Source organism: Anabrus simplex, chromosome 6, assembly GCF_040414725.1.
Source record: "Anabrus simplex isolate iqAnaSimp1 chromosome 6, ASM4041472v1, whole genome shotgun sequence".
Classification (NCBI taxonomy): Eukaryota; Metazoa; Arthropoda; class Insecta; order Orthoptera; family Tettigoniidae; genus Anabrus; species Anabrus simplex.
The window spans coordinates 2,922,202-2,946,859 of NC_090270.1; the positions used below are offsets into that span (position 1 = coordinate 2,922,202).

A 24,658-nucleotide genomic window follows, 5' to 3' on the forward strand; every position below is an offset into this window, starting at 1 on the left:
TCTCTTATCCGAAGAAAAAGAACTCCTGCAGGACTAAATTCCAGCACCTCAGCGTCTCCGAAAACCGTAAAAGTAGTTAGTGGGACCTAAAGCCAATATCTGACTACAAAAGATCTGGAGAAATTGCTGAATGGTATGGACAGAATCTTGAGGAAGGAACACAAGATGAAAACAAGTAAGTCCAAAACAAAAGAAATGTGTGGTTGAACAAGGTCAGGTGATGCAGGAAATATTGGATTCAGAAATGAAGTCTTAAAAAAAGTAGATGAGTATTGTTACTTGGGTAGTAAAATAACTAACGATGGTAGAAGTAAGGAGGACGTAAAATGCAGACTAGCACAAGCAAGGAAGGCCTTTCTTAATCCTAGATCAGGTGCGCTGGATGTTTTTGTCAACCAGTGCGCCATTTTACACAGTAATTCCTAGAATTGTCAGTCTTTCACCACCTCGCAAGTAATTTCCTTTGCTCTAACTCTTGCCCTTCAGTTCAGTCGAGTTTCAACAACAATGGAAGTGATATGTGTGTGTAATTATTTCGAGTGAACTCTTGGAACCCGAAGCTGGTCGACAAAATACCGTGTGCCTGGTCATGTACGTAAAATTTATTTCTTTAAAATTTTCTTTCCTCTCCTCTGTACTTTTCGGGTAATTAGGCAAAAGTCAGGCGTAATTACATGTATTATATTTCTATTTTAGGTCTCGTTTTGTCAATGATGAAGACATACCTGACATTTTGAGCCAATTGTCCGATGACATAGAGGACTCTGCCTCTAATTTTTCAGATGGGGAGGAGGAAATTATAAACGTATCGGATCAGGATCATAACAGTGATACAGAGCAGGAGGCCGATTCGGAGAGCGAGATCTATGTCTATGAAGACGATAACAAAAGAGAATTTATCTTCGGGAGAGATGGAAGAACAATGTGGTCCACGACAGACTTTTCAAAACTTACTTCAAGCGTAAAAGCAAAGAACATTGTAAAAATACTGCCAGGACCGGAAGGAGAGGCGAGGAAGATATCAACAGAAATTGACTGTTTCATGTAGTTGATAAACGCTGAGATGGTCGAACTATTATACTGGACTAATTTGTACATTTCTAGGGAGCGGAAGGAAGTGAATTACAGCCATGAGCGCGATGCTAAATTTGCGAACCGCAGTGAAATTATGGCATTGCTCGGGGGATAAGGTGTGAAAGATTTCTTGGACATGGCAACAAAGTTTATTTTTCATCCAGTCATTCTTTTGCTATTATATCTGATCACATTTCATTGTATAATTGTGCAAATATTAAAATATGACCATTATTTTAATTTAATTATGTATCTACTGCTTAACTCATTTTAAATAGGCGCAGTATTCATGTCCCTATCAGAATTAGTTCACATGTTCATGATTATCTATTTTAAGTACATTCATATTAATCACTAATACAAGTTTTTAATTTTATTTGGAGAATAACATTGAAACAAAAGATAAAACATCATTAAATGAAATGTTTATGCACCTGTAAACAACTGAAAACATAACTGGTTGACAAAGTCAACCGCGTGCCCGGTAGTTTGACAAAGAAGAGAGAGAATGATAGGACCATTGCCTACGTTATAATACAAGGCCTAGAAATAGAGCCCGTAAAACGCTATTGAAATGGTCACACTGAAGTTCAATGCCGGGCCGCTAGGATCGCTTTCTTGCCCCCTGCGTACCAGGTTCGCGCCTTTAAACGTATTTATTAACTGAGTTGGTTGTGAATGTATTATGTATTCGCCTGATGTTAAGCATTCGCAGTTCCAGTCATGGTTTATTCACGAGAAATTAAAGGTAGTAGAATTTCGTTTCACAAGTTTCCATTGAGTGTTCAATGTTCGAAACATTATACAGAGGAAGTATTCCGCATGAGATACGACTTCAAGCTGATGAAATTAGGCCTCTGTTCCCAAGTTTTGATCCGATTTACGTCATAAGAATCGAGTGACCCCAACATTTTTCACTAAACAATGCTACCGTGACCGGCGATCATTTGAGAGGCCTCTTCAAACTCAGAAATCTTAAATTAGGAAACAACCAGAAAAATAGTTTGCCTAACAAATTTGGAGAAAATGAATGTAGCAAGAGCCAAAAATATTGTATTTTCCCCTGAAACAATGTCTGGTTTGAAAAGTATGGAGGTGGGTTGTACCTAAGAGCATTAAATACAATTTAGAATAAACCTTTTGTTTTATGGAGCATTTTATGAAATTGTTCGATGCGCATGACGTCTGCAACACCTCACATGGGACATATTCCAGGAATGAGAACAAACGAGCATCTTTTAGTACTGAAGATGAACGCCTCAATTGGTTAATTAATATATTAAGAAAATTCAAATGCATTCAGAGAAAGTAAAAAATATTTGTGAGGGAAATGTATTAGGCATAGATCTTGACTACCCAATCCACTGTGGCCTGCGTAAAATATCTTTTCTTAAGTATACATTTGCATTATGCATTGACGAGGAACTTAACAAGCAATGACATAGAGCTCTTCTTCAGCTACCTAAAACGCCAAGCGGAATAAAATGACATTATGGTTCGTGTGGCAGAGGAACAAACAGACTGTAAAGGCTATTTAGAACATATCCCTTCTCCAGCTACTCAAAGTCCGATATTGTGTCTTATTCGTTTTCAAGATCGAGGAGCCCTCAAATACCGAAAATCATCGTCTGTGGCACTTCTGCAGTGAACGACGGAATTTGTCACCTCCGTTACGCAGTACTTGCCCCGAAGAGAGTTACTACAAGGTGTACTTTTTTTTTTTCGAAAGACATGTCCAACAGTGAAATTAAGTGTAGAAAGTGTAAAGACGACAAACCACCTCTTTTTCTACTATGAACATTTCTGAGACCTTTTTTAGGCAACACTGCTTCGAGCCACTCAAGTAAAAGAGAGAAAATTTTGAAACTTGGTAAGAAGCCCCTCAAAAGGAAAGTTTTGAAACTTCAATGACATATCCAAGCCAATGCAGCACCGTTCTATAAATAAAGTACTGCCAATACTCGCAAAAACATCCAGTTCTTTTTATTTAGGATATAATTTACTTATTGACATATACGGTCATTCGAATACAAGGGGGGAAGAACGTGATCCTAGCGGCTGAATGGTGAACCAGGATGTCACCCGTTTTTTTGCTAGGGGCTTTACGTCGCACCGACACAGATAGGTCTTATGGCGACGATGGGATAGCATAGGCCTAGGAGTTGGAAGGAAGCGGCCGTGGCCTTAATTAAGGTACAGCCCCAGCATTTGCCTGGTGTGAAAATGGGAAACCACGGAAAACCATCTTCAGGGCTGCCGACAGTGGGATTCGAACCCCCTATCTCCCGGATGCAAGCTCACAGCCGCGCGCCTCTACGCGCACGGCCAACTTGCCCGGTAATGTCACCCGTTTCCATGAGTGCATTTCAAGGCCTTGTATTATAGCGTAGGCAACGGATAGGACACATCTTAAGACAACCAGGACTTGTACAGCTGGTTTTATAGGGAAGTGTAGGTGGTAAAAACAGTAGGGGTAGACCAAGGTAAGAATATGACAAGCAAATCAGAGATGATGGTGGACATGGTAGTTATGTAGAAATGAAAAGGTTGGCACAGGTTAAGGTGTTATGGAGAGTTGCATCAAACCAGTCTATGGACTGATGACTCAAACAAAAACAACAAAGCCAATAACATTATTATTATTATTATTATTATTATTATTGTTGTTGTTATTATTAGACTTTTCCTCGACAGCTTTTTATATTTCTCTGACCATGAGGCATATAATGGACAAACTCCTCCCAAAATATACAAGATAAAGCCAGTATTTGACCACCTGGTAGCAAAAGTTTCGGAAGATTATATGGCAAAGTGTCAATTGATGAAAACCTCTTGTTATAGAGAAGGTGGCTACAGTGGAAAGAAAGCAATTGCGTTTTGGAGTGGAATCATACAAATTATGCTAAGCCAGGACAGGGTATGTAACATGATCTGCTTCCGTATGTATCACAATGAACATCTGTAAAAGATGTAGTAACACTGAAGACTGTAAATACTATAAATATTAACTGTAGTGGAGTGTAATATAGTCCGTGTGTGTCACTTATGAATTGTATGTTGTATTATAATTTATTCCACTATTAATCTTTAAGTACATGTAAACTTGGTAAATCTAGGAAGAAACAAACTCAGTATCACACTTAGTTCATTCTGGAACAAAGTATTGAAAAATTCTGTGACAGTTCCTACGAGACGCATTGGATAATGAACATATCACTCTCCTACAAGTGATGGAAGGATTTTTCTGTTCTACCTTTCAAAATAAGACAATTGATGCTTTTCGGCTTATGAAGTAATTTTCACTGATTAATCCCACATATCCAAATAGAGGGATAGGATGAGCAGAACACTTGGTGAGCATTTAGCTAAAATAGCCTCCTCCTTCACTTCTCTTCTGGGTTGGATAATGATTCCAGGGCCTCAATCGTGCGTCTCTGCACCACTCTTTTGCTGCTCATAATACTTCTTCCATCTTCCCTCCTCTCTTCCACTGTGCCTATCCACCTCTTTTGAGGCCTTCTTTGTGGTCTCTTTTGCATAGGTTTCTCTGCAAATATTTTCTTTGGAACTCTCTCTTCTCCCATGAGCATGTGTTCATATCACTTCAGTTTACTTATTTCTATCCTGCCCAGCAGTTTTCAAACTCCAATCGTCATTCTAATCTCTTAATCTTGTTTTGTTGTTTGTCCACGTACCTGCTCCTTAATGTCAGTGCATAAGGAACTTATTGGTTCTGTAGTTTATCCCCCATTTGCTTGTACTCTCTTCTTCTCAGTTATCTTCTGTGACTACGCTTCCCATGGATTCGAAACCTTTCACAAGTTTCATTGGTTTTCCATGTACCTCTATCTTCCCGCTTCCTTTCTATGTCCTGTTACCACTCCAAACTCCTCTATCCCTCGATTCGTTCCGTCCACCAAAAATTTTAACTCAAATAGCCGAGATTACCTCCGTAATGACAAAAACAAGAGAAATGTTGGGGTGAACTTTTAAAAATTTAACAGGGATGTCACCTCACGCCATCCAAAGTGCATTCAATCACAGTTATAGACATTGTAGATATTCAAAGACTGCTTTCTTTAATAAAAACTGAATAGACAAAATAGAAACAATTTAAAGTAGAGAGGCTACAACACAATTTGTAACATTCGAACCGTTTGCTATTTTTTAAATAGTTGGCAGGCAAAAGGACGTTGCTTAAAGAAATATTTTCTACGCTGAATTACTCCTGGTATCGACAGGAAGCGTGAATAAAAAGCAATAAAGCCTGTTCCATGGAAACAACGTTATTGGCTATTTCTTTAGCTTACAACCAACGAATGGGTTTGCTCAATACAGAAAGAGATGTTCAAAGTAATTTACATGAATTTCATGTTTTATTGTTAGCGCTTTCCTCTAAACACTCCTAAAACCTCACTCAGTGTGGCCTTCTGTTACCAACAGACAATCAGCCAATATCAATTCAAACACTTCTCTTGTTTTTTTTGTTTTTTTTTTTAAAGGGGTATGCAGTAAAGTTCACAGAACTGATGTGTTCACAGACTAAGTCTACATATCGAAGTCAGAGAAACCATCAATACTTGCTCCCTTGAGACAAGACTTTCAGACCGGGCGAGTTGGCCGTGCGGTTAAGGGCGTGCGGCTGTGACCTTGCATCCGGGAGATAGTGGGTTCGAATCCCACTGTCGGCAGCCCTGAAGATGGTTTGGTGGTTTTCCGTGGTTTCCCATTTTCACACCAGGCAAATGCCGCCATAAGACCTACCTTTGTCGGTACAACGTAAAGCCACTAGAAAAAAAAAAAAAAAAAACAGACTTGCCATGTGGACGGTTAGGATAGTGCCTGGAGAAGTTTCCTGCCATGTGGATGGTTAGGATAGGGCCTGGACAAGACCAGTGATATAGGGACAAGCAAAGGGGGCCCCCAGCTTAGAGCCGCAAAGTGGCCTTAGGCCTCCAGTTTCCTGTGGAAACACCAGTGGTCTGGACTCTGGACTGGTTCTTGCCATGCGGAGAGTTAGGATAGGACCTGGACAAGACCAGCGATAGAGGGACAAGCAAAGACAAGCTTATGCCCACAGGTTTACTTGTGACCGAGCTCGATAGCTGCAGTCGCTTAAGTGCGGGCAGTATCCAGTATTCGGGAGATAGTAGGTTCGAACCCCACTGTCGGCAGCCCTGAAAATGGTTTTCTGTGGTTTCCCATTTTCACACCAGGCAAATGCTGGGGCTGTACCTTAATTAAGGCCACAGCCGCTTCCTTTCCACTCCTAGCCCTTTCCTGTCCCATCGTCGCCATAAGACCTATCTGTGTCGGTGCGACGTAAAGCAAGTAGCAAAAAAGTAGGTTTACTTGTGCTTTTATTTGCCGGGGTTGGTAACGGAATTGCGTTATCATAACCGACGGGAATGAAGTCACATGCCACTTTATGTTGGCCAATAGGAATGTGAGCAGCTACTTCAGCAATGAAAATGGCATGTAATGCTCTTCACTAGGTTATAAAAGTAAATGAGGAGCAACCAATCAAAATGTATAATGTCCACCTTTGGACAAAATTGAGTTTGATGCAGTTACATGGAGAATTTTTCATGCTCTACATGTTCCCACATTCAGATTTTACCTATCCGTATAATATAGAAGTAATATAGTGAGCGGTTAAAATAAATCGTATACTGTCCACGTGGATGACTGAATCAGAACCTATCATGACCACCAATGACATATTTTCACTTTACATGGTATCAGTGAAATAAAAAGAATGTATATGTTGGGTATTCAGCCCGAAGGCTGGTTTGATCCTCTACAGCTCCACTAACAGCTGTCATAGATAGCCTAGGTGTCAATGAAGAGGCATACTAGGGAAATGAGGAGTGAGGTGGTTTCCCGCTGCTTTCCTCTAAAAAGAATGTTAAAAAAAAAATGAAGATTGAATGGAGTCAGTGATCAAGATGTAAAATTTAAAACAGAAATTCATTATTACTTTGATGACGCTTCTAAATCGTTTACAACATTGGCAAAATGGAGACGTAAAATGCTCTCCGCAACTGATAGACTTGTTCTGCCATTATCAAGCAATTTAAAGGAAGAGAAAAGGGAAGATGTGAAGAAATTGCTCATGTTAAGATTTGGTGAAAATTGGAAAGAAGAACAAGAACTTAATTTTTTTCGTGGGCTTTAGAGGTTGCAGGTTATATGCAAACAGGATAACAAATAGTTCTCAAGAGGCTAGGAGTAACATCAAACAATTACGCAGCAGAAAGGAAAGTAAGTGACAAGTCTTCCAATAAGATGTTATACAGAAATACAATTATACAACCATAAACACACAATTTTTATCTTTCATTACAGATACACCAACGAGCCATTATGGAACGTTCGAGAACATTTTAAATCCAATATCACATCAAAAAGTGTTTTATCAACAAGTTTGTTCACGAACAATTTTACCCCATTGACAATATAAATTTATACCAATACATTTTATAAACGTTACTCCAGCAACGAGAACAAGTCTATCGACCATAATGACAATTATCAATTGCAGAAAATATTCAATACTGTTATGAAGTTTTAATGACAATTATACAAGTTAAGCAACGGGAATCAACACAACTAGCCAGATTTCAAAGTTTTTTATTTTATTCTTATTTTTAAACAATTTTAAAAGATGTTCACCGGATGAGTTTCGGCGATAAAATGTTTGGACTGAAGAAGATTTTAGACAAAAAATGTTAACTTAAGACATAATTTTATTGTTGTGTGACTTTTAAAATGTTATAGTTTTATAAGAGTAATCTTGAACCAAAAGAATTGTTTTATGATCTTACAAAATCTTAGATTAATGATAGTTTGGCTGATGATGCTCACGAAAAGGAGCGAAACATGTAACTATCATAATAAATATGTAAGTTTGTAATATATTTTTATTGTATTGAAAAGGTGGCAATTGGCAAAACTAAAGGAATTGTATCACAAGGCTTTAGAGGTTCCGTGCAGTATCACCACTCTGAACATACTGAATGTGATTGTTTAAATAAAAACGCTGGAATGCATAAAATGTAATAAATGTAGCCTTTTCTAGACAATAATATTCTGCCTATAACAAATTATTGCACTGAATCAGTTATTTCAAAATAGTTTTAGTCTTTCTTGAATAGATACCATTCTAGGTAGGTACTGTAAATTTGAAGTGATGAAAGTCTAATTGTGCAAGTTCCAGCTCTAAAAATACAGGAAACTCATCAAAAGATGGTAATGTCCGATAAAATAGATCAAAACATATTTTGTCCAAAAATGTAAATTACTTCCTAACAGCTCCATAAATTACTGATCTCTTGCAACATGACATCACATTCAGTACCAAAACTGTGAAAACTGCATTATGTTTAGTTGAATACTTTAGGAGCTATCGGTTTTTTGCTTCCCCTGAAAAATTTGTATTAATAGACATTACACGCTCTGATTGGTTGCTCCACAAATGTACTTCTGGGGGCAGGATGATGGGTTCCTGAACATCGCAATGAACATATCTCTCCTCTGAGACACATTCCAAGTAAGATTTAATTAATTTCCAATTACTTATAACGTTAGAAAAATCTTGTGACAAGATGACAATTTTTACCGGAATTTACATTTTCACACACTATGTCTACATTTCTAGGTCAGAGAACTGAAAAAAAAAAAAAAAAAAAAATGCTCCACCTGTTAAGGAGTTCGAGGTCTCCCAGTTATCTGGTGGTTTTTTTCTGAGAAACCTGCCACTTTAAGACTTTTTCTAGGAATCCAGCCGACCAGATAAGAACTCGTAACATCAGCCTGGTAGAACTCTACAAATAAGCTTAGCATTCTTATTGACAATTTTTCACAACAAAATTATTTAACTGAAATGAACAGTCAAATTGTTTTAAACGTAAATATATGATCAAACACGACAACGGAATAGGTCCGTGGTGCGGTGCAAGTGTGTTTTTTTTTTTTTTTTTTTTTTTTTTTTTACAATCCTACTGCAAACAGTCTGTCTAGTCAACCCTACCAAAAACATGAATGTCTGCATGAATGCACTTACGCAGACCCAGATGATCGGTGGAATTTCATGTGTTTTTGTGTCTTTAAGAGAAGATCAAAAGGATTTAAAGCTAAAACATTTTATTTTGGTACCAGTTTGTCCCCTCTCCTTTTCAATGTTTATATAGAACAGGCAGTAAAGGAAATGAATAACGAATTTGGAAAACAAATCAAAATCCAAGGAGAGGAAATTAAAACTGAGATTTGCTTGCATCTAGAGTAGATCTGGAGAATGGACAGTCTTGGAGAAGAACAAAATGTAAAAAGTAATAGAGCGCTCTTGAGCAAGGTAAGATGATGCACAAGATTAGCCAATGAAGTTTTAAAGAAAGTAGACTAATATTGTTACTTGGCAGAAGGAAGGAAGACAAATTGCAGAGCAGTCCAAGAAATTTGTTTACTCTGAACACTGATACAGGAATTAGAAAAATATTTTTGACGAGTTTCGTCTGCTCAGAAAGAAAGAGAATAGGTTTTGAAATGTGGATTTGGCAAAATTTTACCACGAGGGGAATGTATATGTGACAGACCGCATCTTACGGCATTATGATTATTTTTTGAGGGTAGTGTATATAGGCGTTAAACGCGGCAGGGGTAGAGCAAGATATAAATAAATGTGTGATAACCCATACTGATCACAATTGTGCCCCATAGAAAATATTTCGATACATTCAAGTTGCACTTCTAATAAGCATACTACACTTTGCTTCCTTCCATTGTTTTAGTGAAGTGAACTTCAACAATCACGCGAATTTGTTGTTGAAATTAAGCTACTCCGAGTAAGTTTCAGATAAATATATCAATAAATAACAAAATAAATAATGATGTAGCTATGTACCTAATTGTTACAATTACTACTCTTATTAATAAATTTGCATACCGCTATTTCACGAGCAACCCTAATACAGTAACACCCAATTTTTTTACAAAAATGTTCGATGTAATATTTATTCAAAAACATTATGCCATTTAGCGATTCTTACCAACAGGCTTGTGTCCACGCAAGGCATAGAAAAGATGTACTTCATTCTCGGGGGTCCAGTCAATTTCAACTTCATCCGAAACACTCCCAACTTCGTCCATCTCAGCCTCTCCTGACACCGCCATATTTTAAAGTGTGTTCGCAAACAATCCATCGATTGCTCGATCGGTAAAATGTATACAATCGACTATTTGCGCATCATTTGTTTTTGTCGATTTGTGAGTGTTTACCTTGTGCTGTCTACCTGTGCTATTTCTGAACAGTAAGTTTTTTTCTTGTTTCATATCTGAAAGTTTATAATGAAGTCCTCTGACACTGTATGCAAATATTGTAAAATTCGTGCGAGGTTGTCTGGTGCTTCACTTTCGACTCTGCACGCGAAAATTCACGTGGTTCTCGATATTTTATTACTTTGATATGTACCGCCATCTGTGTAGTTCTAAGATGTTCCCAAAAGAGTGCATGCATCTCAAATTAGGATGAACCTTACTATCTAATATTATTGAAGTAAACAGTGATAATTGTAGTTACAAGAACATTTTTGCATGCCTAGAAACTGATATTAATAACATGCGTTGCCAAAGTTCTTGATCTATACCGAGAGACATTAAACATGTTTGGCGTGCATGAGGTCAGTGGCTCCGCACGCGGTTATAGCTGGCGTTCCTGACAGATTACATATGTTAGCACTGGTGTACCTGTTTCTAGATCTTCTAAGTAAGGAATGGCCGGTTATTAACACTTCGTATTTGTATTTGAACTGTCTCATCGTTCCTCGTTCCATTTACTCATAGTGAGGCCTATATTAAAATTATTCGTGTTTTTTTTTTTTTATGGCAACATAACGACTAGCGCATCTTGTTACTACTTGGTTCGAAAACTTCTCGTAACTTCATTGGCCTCAGGCCACCACTTCGACTCCCAGGCTGTTCTGAGGTACCAGCCATAAATTCGAACACTTCTACTTCTCTTTGAAATTCAGGGGTCTGTTGAAATGCCGTCGATGAAATGAGACTAAATTGGTACTGGAAGAAAATTACAATCACGCTTTTCTAAATTGCTTTCAAAAAATAAGGAAAAATAATCAACTCGAAAAACGAAAACTTTACATTTACTGTGTCAGTGTAGGTACCGGTACTTGAGCCATTTAAAGTACATTGACAATCTCTTAGAAGCTCATCTCCTGTCAGTTTGTAAATAAAATAAATGAAAATTGGTACAATCAAAGTTCCCAATGTTAATTTGTTGTGCGTCGCACTTGGGGGAGGACAGGGAGACCTCGTGTTAAAATGGAGCTTCTGGGCTGCCGACAGTGGGTTTCCCGAATGCAGGCTTACACTGCGTGCCCAACTCGCCCAGTAGGTCTCATGATCACCAACATTTTCGAAGTTGACGTTCAAAAGTTGGCATCCATCTTTAACGAATCCAAAACGACTAAACTGACTTCCACAGATTTTACGACGCTTGCAAAGATATACGGCAATTGAAAGATATCTTCAACGATTTCGCCACGCATGAATTGGTTTATTGAAGTTCATATATTTTTTAAGATTTAATAATATTGTTTAACAGGCCTAATATTGAATATTCAATAAATTCAATACATTTAGTTAAACAACGTATGTACACTTGTTTGATAACATCATGCTAATGTTTGTCTTTTTAATAAAATTGTTGGTTAATCAAATCAAAGACTTTAGGGTTTAGTCCGACAGCTCCTAGGATGAAATTCTGCTTCGTACCGTGTGTCGTATGCATGTGCTATATTGCGCAGTATTCCCATTAGCTACTTCTTCATTGCCAAGATAAGTTCCAGGTGCTGTTATTGTAATTAATTTATTTATTTATTTATTTATTTATTTATTTATTTATTTATTTATTTATTTATTTATTTATTTAATTTTTTTTAGAATTTGTTTTACGTCGCACCGACACAGGTCTTATGGCGACGATATTATAGGAAAGGGCTAGGAGTGGAAGAAATCGGCCGTGGCCCAGTGGCGACGCGTGACGTTTTGAAGTTTTACCACACTCCTGAGAGTATGTTGTCGCTCGCGCCGCAGCATTTTTATGAGCAGTACAGATCTCATTTCATAAAAGTGAAAAATGAAAATGAAAACCTACAACCTGTTTTCCAGTCATTGATCGGGTTAGGGATGTAATGTAATGAATGAAACATATATAGGCTGTTATTACAATGGGGTCGCCACTCTCAACGTGGTTTATATTAATGAGTGATAAATGCTATGAAATGATAATGGAGAGTGTTGCTGGAATGAAAGATGACGGGGAAAACCGGAGTACCCGGAGAAAAACCTGTCCCGCCTCCGCTTTGTCCAGCACAAATCTCACATGGAGTCACCGGGATTTGTACCACGGTATCCAGCGGTGAGAGGCCGACGCGCTGCCGTCTGAGCCACGGAGGCTCTCTCATAAAAGTGAAAGACTTGATAATTGATATTAGTTTTGGATAAGATAACATCATTTGAAAATGATGAAATGGCACATAATATATTGCACACAGGTGAACATCAACATCATAGAAACTAGCAACAATTTGTTTTACGTCGGACCGACACAGATAGGTCTTATGCCGACGAATGGGAAGGAAGCTGCCGTGGCCTTAATTAAGGTACAACCGCAGCATTTGCCTGGTATGAGAAACCACGGAAAACCATCTTCAGGGCTGCCGACAGTGGGGCTCGAACCCGCGATCTCCCGGATTTAAGCTCACAGCCGCGTGCCCCTAACCACACGTCCAACTCGCCTGGTATCGAAACTAGCAGTCTCGATCATGCACTAATTGACAATCACATCATGAAAAACGTATGGCAGGCTACTCATGCATTCATAAACATAAAGTTTAAAATTAATTTCTAACGGAGCTTCAAGGCTTACCTCAGTATTTCCTGTTTGTACTTCAGGTCGATACGACGGCATGCTGTGGCACCGCGGCGTAGAAATTAGGCCTCTTCATTAAGTCACTCAGAAATTTCTTCTCAATCGCAATCAAAGAAAGTGCAGAGAGGTAGCGGTGATGATAACTGTCTTAAGAGGAAGTACAACTGGGCAACCATCCTCTATATAACACTAATCAGAGAGAAAAAATGGAAGGGATCCAACACTTCGACAAATGAAGATATCGGCCAAAGGAAGACAAGGGCCACGAAGGGCGTGAAACCTAATAGCGTCGGGGTCGGAAAAGAACAAGAGTTGACCAAGAGAGGTCGGATAGGGTACATGAAAGTGAGGAGCCTGGCACAAATAGGTGCAAGCAATGCCAGCACTCAGCTAAGGTCTCCGTGATCGCCAACCCATGTTCCAAAGTTCAGAGCCCCTGGGGCCCCGTTTAGTCGCCTCTTACGATAGGCAGGTGATACCGTGGCTGTTATACTACCGCCCTCACCCACAGAGGGTGAAAGTACAGAGAGCCTGTCCTGTACTTTCGAATTTTTTCGAAGTTGGGTGTCATTTTTAAGGCCGAGAAGCTTCTTTCAGCGGAAGCGCTAGTTGCCGGGATGGTCAGAATGAGGTCAATCAATTTCGTTGCTTCTGGATATGTTTCTTAAGACCACTGATGTGCAAATATTGGTAGAGGTCATATACATTATTTTTCACAGGGTCCGGCTTCGTGTAGAGGACAGATCGTTCACTTTTAAGTTTCATGCAGTCAAAATTAGGTCATAGGTCTTCACTAACGACTGATAGGCATTGTTCGTGAAATTGTTAAACTGGTCAATATTCTCATCACGACACGCAAGTCACCTAGGGGAGTCAAATCAAAAGACCCAATAAATAAATAAATAAATAAATAAATAAACTTGCATCTGGCGAGCCGAACTTGCCCTTGGACATTCCCAGCACTAAAAGTCATGCGCCATTTCATTTTATCAATTTACTGAAGGAACTGCAGCTTGTTAATATCAGAAAATCTATCTGATAGTTGCACGGATATGATGTCAGTTGTTTCCAAATACAATCGGAGATACGATGTTTTCTTACTTACGATAAAATCAATTCTCTGGCGCTTTTGAATTCTCGTTCCACCATCCACTTCGTCTGCGTTATCTTTCATTTCTCTGAAGAGTTCAAGGAGATCTGTATAGAGAGAGGTCACAACTTCAAGGAGCCTACCAGCATAATTATATTCATCGGGTAGGCGCTACTGTTGGTAATCGTGTCTGTATTACTTTGTCAAAAGCAGTGGCCCTTTTAGGAGATGAAGAAAAACCTGCTAACCCGAACAAGGCCTGAAAAAATACTTTGCATTCCTTGATGTGGTTAACAGATTGCTGTAATACCAAGTTGAGCCTATGACCGTAGCATTCAACAAATATAGTCTGGTCATATTTATCCCCGACTAACTTCTGCAACCCACTGTCCTGTCCTGCCATCACTGCTGCGCCATCAAATGTTTCTGCTACTAACTTTTCACCACACTGAGATGTTTAGAGAGAGAAACAGCAGAACGATCACCGCTTACATCACTGAATCTCAAAAATCTCTCGAATTTCGCCTTCGGGACTAACATACCTAAATACAGTCGAGAGTTGTGCTCTGTACTTTCATTCAAAATAACGGAAATAAAGTTTGCTTTCTTAACCTCGTCTTTAATTTCGCTAGTCATAAAAGTAGCTAAGCCAAACCAAAAACCAAAACCAAACCCACGACACTTAACGCCCTTGAAAGGGCATTGGCCTGCCCAGCGACCGCTACTCAGCTCGAAGGCCTGTAGATTACGAGGGATCGTGTGGTCAGCACGACGCATCCTCTCGGCCGGTATTCTGGGCTTTCGAGACTGGGGCCGCTATCTCACCGTCAGATAGCTCCTCAATTCTAATCACGTAGGCTGAGTGGACCTCGAACCAGCCCTCGGATTGAGAGAAAAATCCCTGATCTGGCCGGGAATCGAACCCGGGGCGTGCGGGCGAAAGGCAGGTACGCTACCCCTACACCACAGGGTCGGCTAAAAGTAGCTGTGGCTTCAATAATATCATTTTGTATATCAGATGAAAGTCCTGAGAAAACTGTAGATGTTTCTAAGTGGTTCCGAAATACGTCATCTTTCTTAGAAATTAATGCTAGTAACTCCCTGTTATCAGATTCTTCAGTTTCTCGATCAATCAATCACTACTGATCTGCATTTAGGGCGCTTCGTAGAGAAGAACCAAAAAACCCGGGCAGTATTTATTACAACCACAAATAAAAAATATTTAATGGACGTCGAAAACAATGTGTCTTACATACGATAACGTAGAATTAAACAAGGAAAATATTGGTATAACTCGCATTGCAATAGGCCTATTGGTTCGTTTGTAATTAAAGCCTAAACTCGAGTGTTCATAATAAAAAATTCGACAGTAGTCGAACAGCTCGTCTCCTTTCTCCCAAGTCTTCCCAGCCCAAACTTTGCAAAATTTTTGTAACGCTACTCTTTTGTGGGAAATCGCCCAGAACGAATCGAGTTACTTTTCTTTGGCTTTTTTTCCATTTCTTGAATCAAGTAATCCTAGTGAGGGTCCCATACACGGGAACCATACTCTATTATACCATTGCCTACTGTCCATCTCAGAACATTTTCGAGGTCATGTTGCATTTGCTCACAATCTTGTAACTTATTTATTACTCTTGTACAGAATAACATCATCTGCAAAAGCCTTATTTCATATTCCACTTCTTTACACATATCATTGATATATATTGTTACGGAGTTTTCCGTGATAGTTAGAGGTGAAAGAAGGTGCTGGGGTGAACAGGTCTCAACTTACGAAATTAAAGTTAAGATAAAATTTAACAAGGTTATATTTTCTTTTTAAGATCAAGAAATAACAAGAATGACAGGTACATAGCAGCATAGCAACCAATGAAAAATGTACAATTACCGAGGTTACAGGATTTGGGCGTCGAGACCCAGACTTACAATCCTTGAGCAATAAGCCCAACTTTACTCGAATATACAAGATTCAACAAAAGGGGGAGAAAACCCTTATCATGCCCGGGAGCACTTACTCCCAATTACACAGTAAAGCCTCCTCTAGGCACACAGAAACAATTTTTTTTTTTGGAAGAGCAACCCGCTCTCAAAGTTCCAGCCTATCAAAGGCCACACCAAACTCCACATTCAAGCTGTCCTCCAAGGACATACACACAGAGAGGAGGCGAAACTGCACTCCAAATATGCCTTATTAAAACCTACTTGGCACTAGGCCGCTAATGCAAGGGCTAATCCCATACTAAAGAGGTGGCTTATATAAGAAAACGATTTACATTACATTAGAAGGGAAGAAACGGTTGTGAAAATAAGTTCACCTCAAAGCAATATGAGTGGGAGCTCGAGAGGTTTAAGCACTCTCTATCCCCATATGTAGTTACAGAGGCAGAATTTAAATCAAGAGTCTTTTACATTTTAGAGGAAAGTTACATGGTAAAAGGTTTCGAACCCGCCCCGAGGGTTAAACTGCTGAGCTGGCAAGAAAATAAGTTATAAAACGGCCATTACCTGGTGGTTGAACTGCTGCCCGAAGAAAGAGGCGCTTCCCGCCCCCTGCTACATAATTTACGCAATGATAGGTGTTACTGAAGTGGCGCAGAGACCCGAAAATCAGCAGTTTATATACCCTCGCGGAACATTCGAGAACTTTCATGAATGATAACACCCGCCCACAAGCATTTTATTGGACGACCAAAAGATTACATGTCAGAACTGAAGAAGAAAACCAGGATTGGTGGAAAATTAATTACAGAAATTTATGATTGGCCAATTTCAAAACTGGCAAAAAGAAAGGGTTAACGTTGCCAACTTAAACACAAGCTGAAAGAAATTTAATAAGGAACAAACTTATAAATACTAAATTTCTTCAAAAAAGGGTTCCCTCACTTCGCACTAGGGTGCACAATAGTAGTTCGTAAGTAGTGTCATCTAGAAGAGAATGTTCACACTTCTTGCTACAGAGAAAACAACAGTGAATTGAAATTGACATAGTTCAGAACACTTCAAAATTTACAAGTAGGGACATCTTCTGAGAAACTAGAGAATTAACATGGTAGTTAAAGTTCAGGCTTCCTCCAGTAGAGGAGTTTCAACTGGCGCAAGGTTTGAATTAGCGGCGTGGAGGTGTTCCGCCCGGTACATATATAACAAAACATAAAGGTCCAATAATACTGCCTTCAGGAATAGGGAACATGCATAATTTTCAACAAAAAAATAAATAAATTTAAGTACACCAATGAAATAGTACGTAAACGTATTACAATGTGGTAAGTTGCCTTGTTTTCTACCATGTAAAAAATGTTTAAAAGTCCCTTTTCGCAAGGCGAGTGAAACGGCCTCTGACGCAAACGGCGCGCTGTGACGTCACGATCCAGTACCGCATGCAGCTCTACCAGCCGTTACTAAAAGCCGATTGTTTATTATTCGTGATCGCGAATAACTTCAAAATGACAGAAGAAAGGTTCAAAACAGCAGTCAGACAATCTACCATGTGTAGATGTCATCATTCTTGAAAAAGAGTGACTTTTGTGGCCGCAGAAATTCGTGGATAAAAAGCAAGTTTGTAAGTGGCATCTTTTATATACGTGCAATGTACTGTAACTTATAGTATTAGGATAACAACGAACCTGGATAGAAATCACATCACTTTCAACATTTCCTTCTAGACTGATTCTCATATTAAAGAATAACATTACATTTTGGGACTTTCAGCATTAGTAAAGTAAGAAATCGGATTTCAGCACTAACATAAACTTATAGGTAGCATTATAGTACTAGTCCGCCTCTGTGGTGTAGTGGTTAATGTGATTAGCTGCCATCCCAAAGGCCCGGTTTCGATTCCCGGGTCTGCCATGAAAGTTGAAAACAAATAGTACGAGGGCTGGAACGGGGTCTACTCAGCCTCGGGAGGTCAACTGAGTAGAGGGGTTTCGAATCCCACCTCAGCCATCCTCGAAGTGGTTTTTCGTATTTCCCCACTTCTACTAGAGGCACCTAAGGCCACGGCCGTTTCCTTCCCTCTTCCTTGTCTATCCCTTCCGATCTTCCCATCCTCCAGCAAGGCCCCTGTTGAGGATAGCAGGTGAGACCGCCTGGGCGAGATAATGGCCCTCCTCACCGGTTGTATCATACCCAAAGTCTCACGCTCCAGGACACTGCCCTTGAAGCGGTAGAGGTGAAATCCCTCACTGAGTCCGAGGGAAAAACCAAACCTGAAGGAAAAACTGATTAAGAAAGGAAGAAAGAAGGAAAGAAGTATTTAGCTATAGCCTAAATTTCTTTACAAATGTAAGCTCTTCAATAAAGACATAAATAACTGTCGCATGCCAAGATAAATTGGTATAATTAGAGCTGTTACTATAGGTCTAAAACCTATCATTTCCGAAAAAATATATATTTATGGTTGGGGCAACTGGCCTACCCACTTCCGGGGCCCATGAAAGAGAAGCATTAAATATCTTGGTGGAGGGAAAAAGTTAAACATGATAATTATGACTTCATCTAGTTTTCACAAGTCGGGCTGAGTGGTTCAGACGGTTGAGGTGCTGGCCTTCTGACCCCAACTTGGCAGGCTCGATCATGGTTCAGTCCGGTGGTAGTTGAAGGTGCTCAAATATGTCAGCCTCGTGTCGGTAGATTTACTGGCACGTAAAAGAACTCCTGCAGGAATAAATTCCTCCACATCGGCGTCTCCAAAAACCGTAGAAGTAGTTAGCGGGGCGTAAAGCCAATAACATTAATTACATTTGGCTTTTAACAAGCTGAGCATATCACGCAAGAAAAGTGTCTTGGTGACATTTTAGTCGTTCAGTACAGGAATGTCTTTGGGTACTGTGTTTTTTACTTTTTTTCTTTACGTCGCACCGTCACAGATATGTTTTATGGCGACGATGGAACAGGAAAGGCCTAGGAATGGGAAGGAAGCGGCCGTCGCCTTAAGTAAGATACAACCCCAGCATCTGCCTGGTGTGAAAATGGGAAACCACGGAAAACCATCTTCAGGGCTGCCGACAGTGGGGTTCGAACCCACTATCTCAAGGTTGCGAGCTCACAGCTGCGCGCTCTTAACCGCACGGCCAACTCGCCCGGTATTTTTACCCTTCGGTTTATTGACTTGGCTAGTATAACCTAAAACTTAGGCTAAGTTGGATAATATTTTAAACACCAACATCCCTATTTTCACCTGTGTGCAATTATATTATTTATTTCATTAATCTTATAATTATTATAATTGAGCATTGTTAACTTATAAGACCCCAACAGACAAGCATTGGTTTTGTGTAGAGATATACATTTGTTAAATTCACGTTGTTTTCTTTCATGATGGACACGCCTATTTTTTGTTATATTATAGAGTATTTAGCTATAGCCTAAATTTCTTTACAAATGTAAGCTCTTCAATAAAGACATAAATAACTGTCGCATGCCAAGATAAACTGGTATAATTAGAGCTGTCAATATGGTTTATAATCCCTTTGATTTATTACCTTGACATGGATCACCCAAAACATAGGTTAGGTTTGGAGAATATTTTAATAATCAGAATTAATGAATGGTCTGTTTATTACTTTCATATTCCAATGTGTAATTGAAGCATTTAAAGCATCATACATTAAAATTTAAAGTTTTACCACTAGAACAGCTGACATGGAAACGTGATTAAAAATGTAAACAAATTCAACTTCCGTTAAAATGATCTAAAAAATAAACTGTAGACTTTTCCGATATATCACCAGCATTTCTCCGGCTCGGCAAAATCCATTTCTCCCTAGTTTTAGCGTCTTTGGAACATTTATAAACAATTTGTTTGGGATGGAATGCGATGTGCTATTGTACATCGGAACTATACACCATTTATAAGTTTTCTGCCTCACTGTCTGCGCAGGATTCCTTTTAAGTCTAAAATATATCACTCAGATTATTATCCAATGTATAGACCTCGAATTTAACTATACCAGATACTAACATAAAGTAGAAATACGCAAAGTGTATCCTGCTTCTCACAGCACACTATGTGTTATTTCGTCTGCTAATTCAGTCAACCTGTACGATGACGTCAGACCAATGAGATCGCGTATATTTGCGTCACGTGACATTTTCGTACTTTAATTTAGATTTTTATCATGTTTAGAGTTATTATTTGTACATTCTGATCACATTTTTGAATTCTGCATGAAATTTTGAATCAGATTAGCATATTTTTAATTAGAACCCCGGATCATGCATGTTCCCTATTCCCCTCTCTTAATTATTACAGGGACAGATAAATCGCCTACTCTAATTATCTGAGTTCTATTTTCTAGAAGCAGAGCCACCCATTCAGTCACTCTTTTGTCACGTCCAATTGCGCTCATTTTTGTCAGTAGTCTCCTATGATCTACCCTATCAAATGCCTTTAAGAGGTCAATCGCTATACAACCCAATTGACCTCCTGAATCCAGGATATCTGCTATATCTTGCTGGAATCCTAGAAGTTGAGCTTCAGTGGAATAACCTTTCCTAAACTCAAACTGTCTTCTATCAAAGCAGTTATTAATTTCGCAAACATGTCTTATATAACCAGAAAGAATGCTTTCCCAAAGCTTACATGCAATGCATGTCAAACTGACTGGCCTGTAATTTACAGCTTTATGTCTATCACCCTTTCCTTTATGCACTGACTAAGCAAATGTCATGGGATAGCGGAGCACTGATGCGCAGGTGTGTTGTCAGCGCACCACACGCCCCCTGTGCCAGCGGCAGTTGTATAGGAGACCTTGTGAGCAGTGGCTGTGCATGTAACAGGTGTAACATGGAACGTTGTCGTAAACTGACACCGTTCGAACGGGGTATGGTGGTCTGTGCCCGACGGATGGGAAGTGCGATTTCGGAAGTGGTGCGGGAATTCGGCTTCACACGATCAGCCGTGTCCAGCGTACATCGTGAATGGTTGTCACCGTCCACAACAGACGAACGACTGGCCATCAGGTCACCCTCGATGACCGTGACCGGCGACATCTGAGATTGTCAATAGTGACTGACGGGCAACCGTGCAACAAATCACGGCTCAATTCAACACAGGGCATGCTAGACACGTCTCCTAGTGGACAATCCGTAGGAACATGGGTTCTATGAGGTATGGGAGCCGGCGCCGCACACGGGTGCCACTGTTAACCCAACGTCATCGGGCACAACGACGCGCATTTGTCGCCAGTCACCAGGGATGGACACTGGAACAATTTCGTAACGTGATATGGTCGGACGAATCACGATTTCAACTGCACCATGTTGATGGGATGCACCGTGTATGGCGCAGACCACATGAAGCGATGGATGCCGCCTGCCTCGAAGGTGTGGTCCAGGGCGCTGGTGTTTCTGTTATGGTCTGGGGTGCATTTTTCGGGTATGGAATGGGACCCCTAGTTGTTCTGGAAGAGACTTTGAATGGTTCGCGGTATGTTGAGCTGCTCGGAGACCATCTCCACCCATTTTTGGCCTTCCAGCGCCCAGACAGTTCTGCGGTGTTTCAAGATGATAAAGCGCCGCCACATCGCTCCCACGCCGCCCTGGAATGGTTCCAGGAACATGCAGCGGAGGTCCAACGACTGGCATAACCACCCAGGAGCCCCGATATGAACCCTATCGAGCATATCTGGGATGTCCTGGAACGCAGGCTCCGTGCCATGGATCCTGCACCCACGAACAGACCAGCAGTGGCGGCCCCTCTGCAAACGATTTGGTGTCAGCTGCGTCCAGAGGACTACCAGGGACTTGTCGACTCACTTCCACGGCGTCTCACTGCAGTTCGCAGGGCCAGAGGAGGCCCCACACGCTATTAGGTGACTATCCCATGACATTTGCTAAGTCAGTGTACACAGGGGCTACTATAGCAACTATGACGTCTGAAAGGTAATCCTTGCTTTGATAGAAAACACACAGTATCTATTAAAGTGTTGACAATATATCTCTTATTTTTACTAGTTTATTATGATAGTCAGTTTTCTTTCTGTAAGCTGTACTCAAACAGAACTCTATTCTGGACCTTCCGAACTGAATCGTATCGGCAACAGCGTTGATGTGTGCTTGAGACACCTCATGCCGTTTCTTTAAAAAACTCTGAAACTATCTAAATTGACCATACTGTCTTTATTCGAAGCATTATTTTCTGAGGAAAATAGAATACATGGCCATCAGTACAGTTTATTCATTTTTGCACAACCACATACATAACCAGTCCAGAATTATGTACCACGAGTAATGAAAATATCGTACTGTTCTTTTCGATTCCTTGAATACATTTTTAAGAGAGGGCGTGGGTCTTCCTTTTTCAATTGTTTTTATTTTCTACAAAAGTTCTTAACGCAAATGGCGTGTTCATTAAGCTTTCTCTTGTACATGAACATTCTGGGCCCGCCAACTCACTTTTTTTCGTGGTAGACGCGAGAGCAGTCGTTTTAATGTTTAATACGTTGTGCAGTCCTATAGGCTATCCTTACCTAACATCAATTAAATTCACACATTAACAAGAGGAGTCACACCGTATTATGTTAGAAAACAATAACACAATAATATAACAATGCACTCTTGAGCGCGGCGGAACGAACGAACGAACGGAGCAGCTAGCACCGACGTTATAAGCCTTTGTTTCCACTTTCCACTGTGGTAACACGAGCGGAGAACGTAGCAGGATACATCTCTGTGTCGAAGGGAGAGGGGCCTTGCTTGGCGCAGGCGCAGTAATACTCGCCTAGCTGTTAGAAGAGATTCAAAGCGTAACCACAGCATGGAGTTGGTAACAGCCTCAAGCTCAGCTTTGGCAGTGACGATCTACTGCAATAGAGTTCTCGCGACACGTCCAGGCGAAGAAACAAAAATATTAAATATTAATATTAAGGAATATTCTCTCTTTATATTTTCAAACAGTGTATACTAGCACGCTTCGCCACTGCCGTGGCCTTAATGAAGGTACAGCCCCATAATTTGCCTGGTGTGGAAATGGGCTGCCGACAGTGGGGTTCGGACCCACTATCTCTCGGATGCAAGCTCGCAGCTGCGCGGCCAACTCGCCAGGAGGCACGACGATGTAGTTTTAGACTTTAGGTCATGTATGGCATATGAAGACACCACTCTGCCACACACTTTGTTTTGTATTGGAACACATTAGGACCGCAGTTCAAAGGCGTTAGTAGCGGCAACAAACTTGTTGATGATAGCGTTCATAACTTGATGAATCGTGCTGTACCATATTTTCTACATTCTAAAGTGATGTGGTTTGAACACCGATGGGTGCTTTATAGAACACTGGTTGTCAGATGCCGTCGGCTGTCAACCAGAGTTTCTTTGCTGTCACAGGTTGCAGAGCGGCCTAGTTCGTCCACTCTGTTGACCATCGATCGTAAAGTTTTCTGGTGGATACTAGGAAGAAAATCGGTGTAAGGAAGTGGAATAGCGTTGATACGCAAGAAGCCCTACTTGATGTACGATGGCCGCTTTTCGTTGTGTTGCAGTATTTCATTGATGGAACGGTGGGTTCGATCATTCTATCCTGGGCGGTGTAGACGCTGTAGTACCCTACGGCAAGCTGTCATAATAACAATGTTTTTGAACTGGTGAGTGATACCATACTGAAATGCTGCGTGCATTGCATTGATATTGGTTCAAGAAGAGGCCGTTGTTCGATTGCATTTGTAACTGGGCAGTAATACGCCATCTGTAGCTTTGAGTTATCTGTGTAAATATGCAAGTAAACTGCAAGATGATCTAAACGTTGGTTGAAGAGCATAGAACTGTATAGGTATTGAATGTCGATAGCTCGAAGTCCGCAAATAACTGGGAGCGGGTAACTCTTCACAAGTAAAGGAGTCCGGTCTATCCAGACTGCATCTGTCGACGTACTCCTACCGCTTCAAATAGTAGAACATTAGTTGGAGTAGACAGATTCGTATGCCGCGATACTGTAGAACGTCGAATTTCCTTAGTACAGTTCGTAGTAACAGCTCCCAAAAGTTCCAGATATGGTTTACTTTTCAGCTCCAAGTAAGACGGCTGCCCAGGTACATTCCAAGAAATTTAGCAGATGTTTGGAGAGGAAAAGAGTTTGTTGTTTAACACTGACGGCTTGGTTGCGGAGAGTTTTAGACTATTTTCCGATGTCAGTTGAGACAGAGCTGTATCATCGAAGCAGTGGCGTAACCGAGACATCGTCCGTGTACTGGATGACTTTTACATTTGGTTGAAACAAATTGACAGTGCCGTGTTTCTGTAGACCCGAGCTTTATAATACAGTCACAGTCTAATGTACACAGTCGCGAAGCTAGGCTCATTTTTTTTTATCCATGCGACTGCAGCGTTCCATGTGGCCAGCAAGCTACCGGTCTATTGCGATGTTTAAGTTGTACGTTTTGCGAGGTAAGCGTGTGGTGATTCCATTATAGATGATTGGTTTTCTATTAAATTAACAAGGTATTTACGAAAGCAGATGTGTGTGTAGCGCAATAAACTACTCAATTGCAAGAAGACACCAGAGCTAGGTTTTCTAAAGCTTGAACTACTGTACAGAAAAGCTTGAA

The 24,658-nt window shown here is 40.3% G+C and overlaps 1 protein-coding gene across 2 annotated transcripts in view; it reads right to left on the bottom strand.

The window, feature by feature from the left end:
- Positions 1 to 14,221, bottom strand: part of LOC136875411 (MRG/MORF4L-binding protein) — a 66,841-nt gene extending 52,620 nt beyond the window's left edge. Inside the window, exon 1 of one of the 2 annotated variants that reach the window (XM_067148965.2) lies at positions 14,127 to 14,221. Coding sequence is in view for 1 of the 2 variants with exons in the window: in XM_067148964.2 (XP_067005065.1) it covers positions 10,122 to 10,245 (124 nt within the window). In the remaining variant the exon portion in view is untranslated. Of the gene's footprint in view, positions 1 to 10,121; positions 10,264 to 14,126 lie in introns of those variants that run through there. The other variant, XM_067148964.2, reaches the window with a different exon arrangement.
- Between the last annotated feature and the right edge of the window lie 10,437 nt (positions 14,222 to 24,658).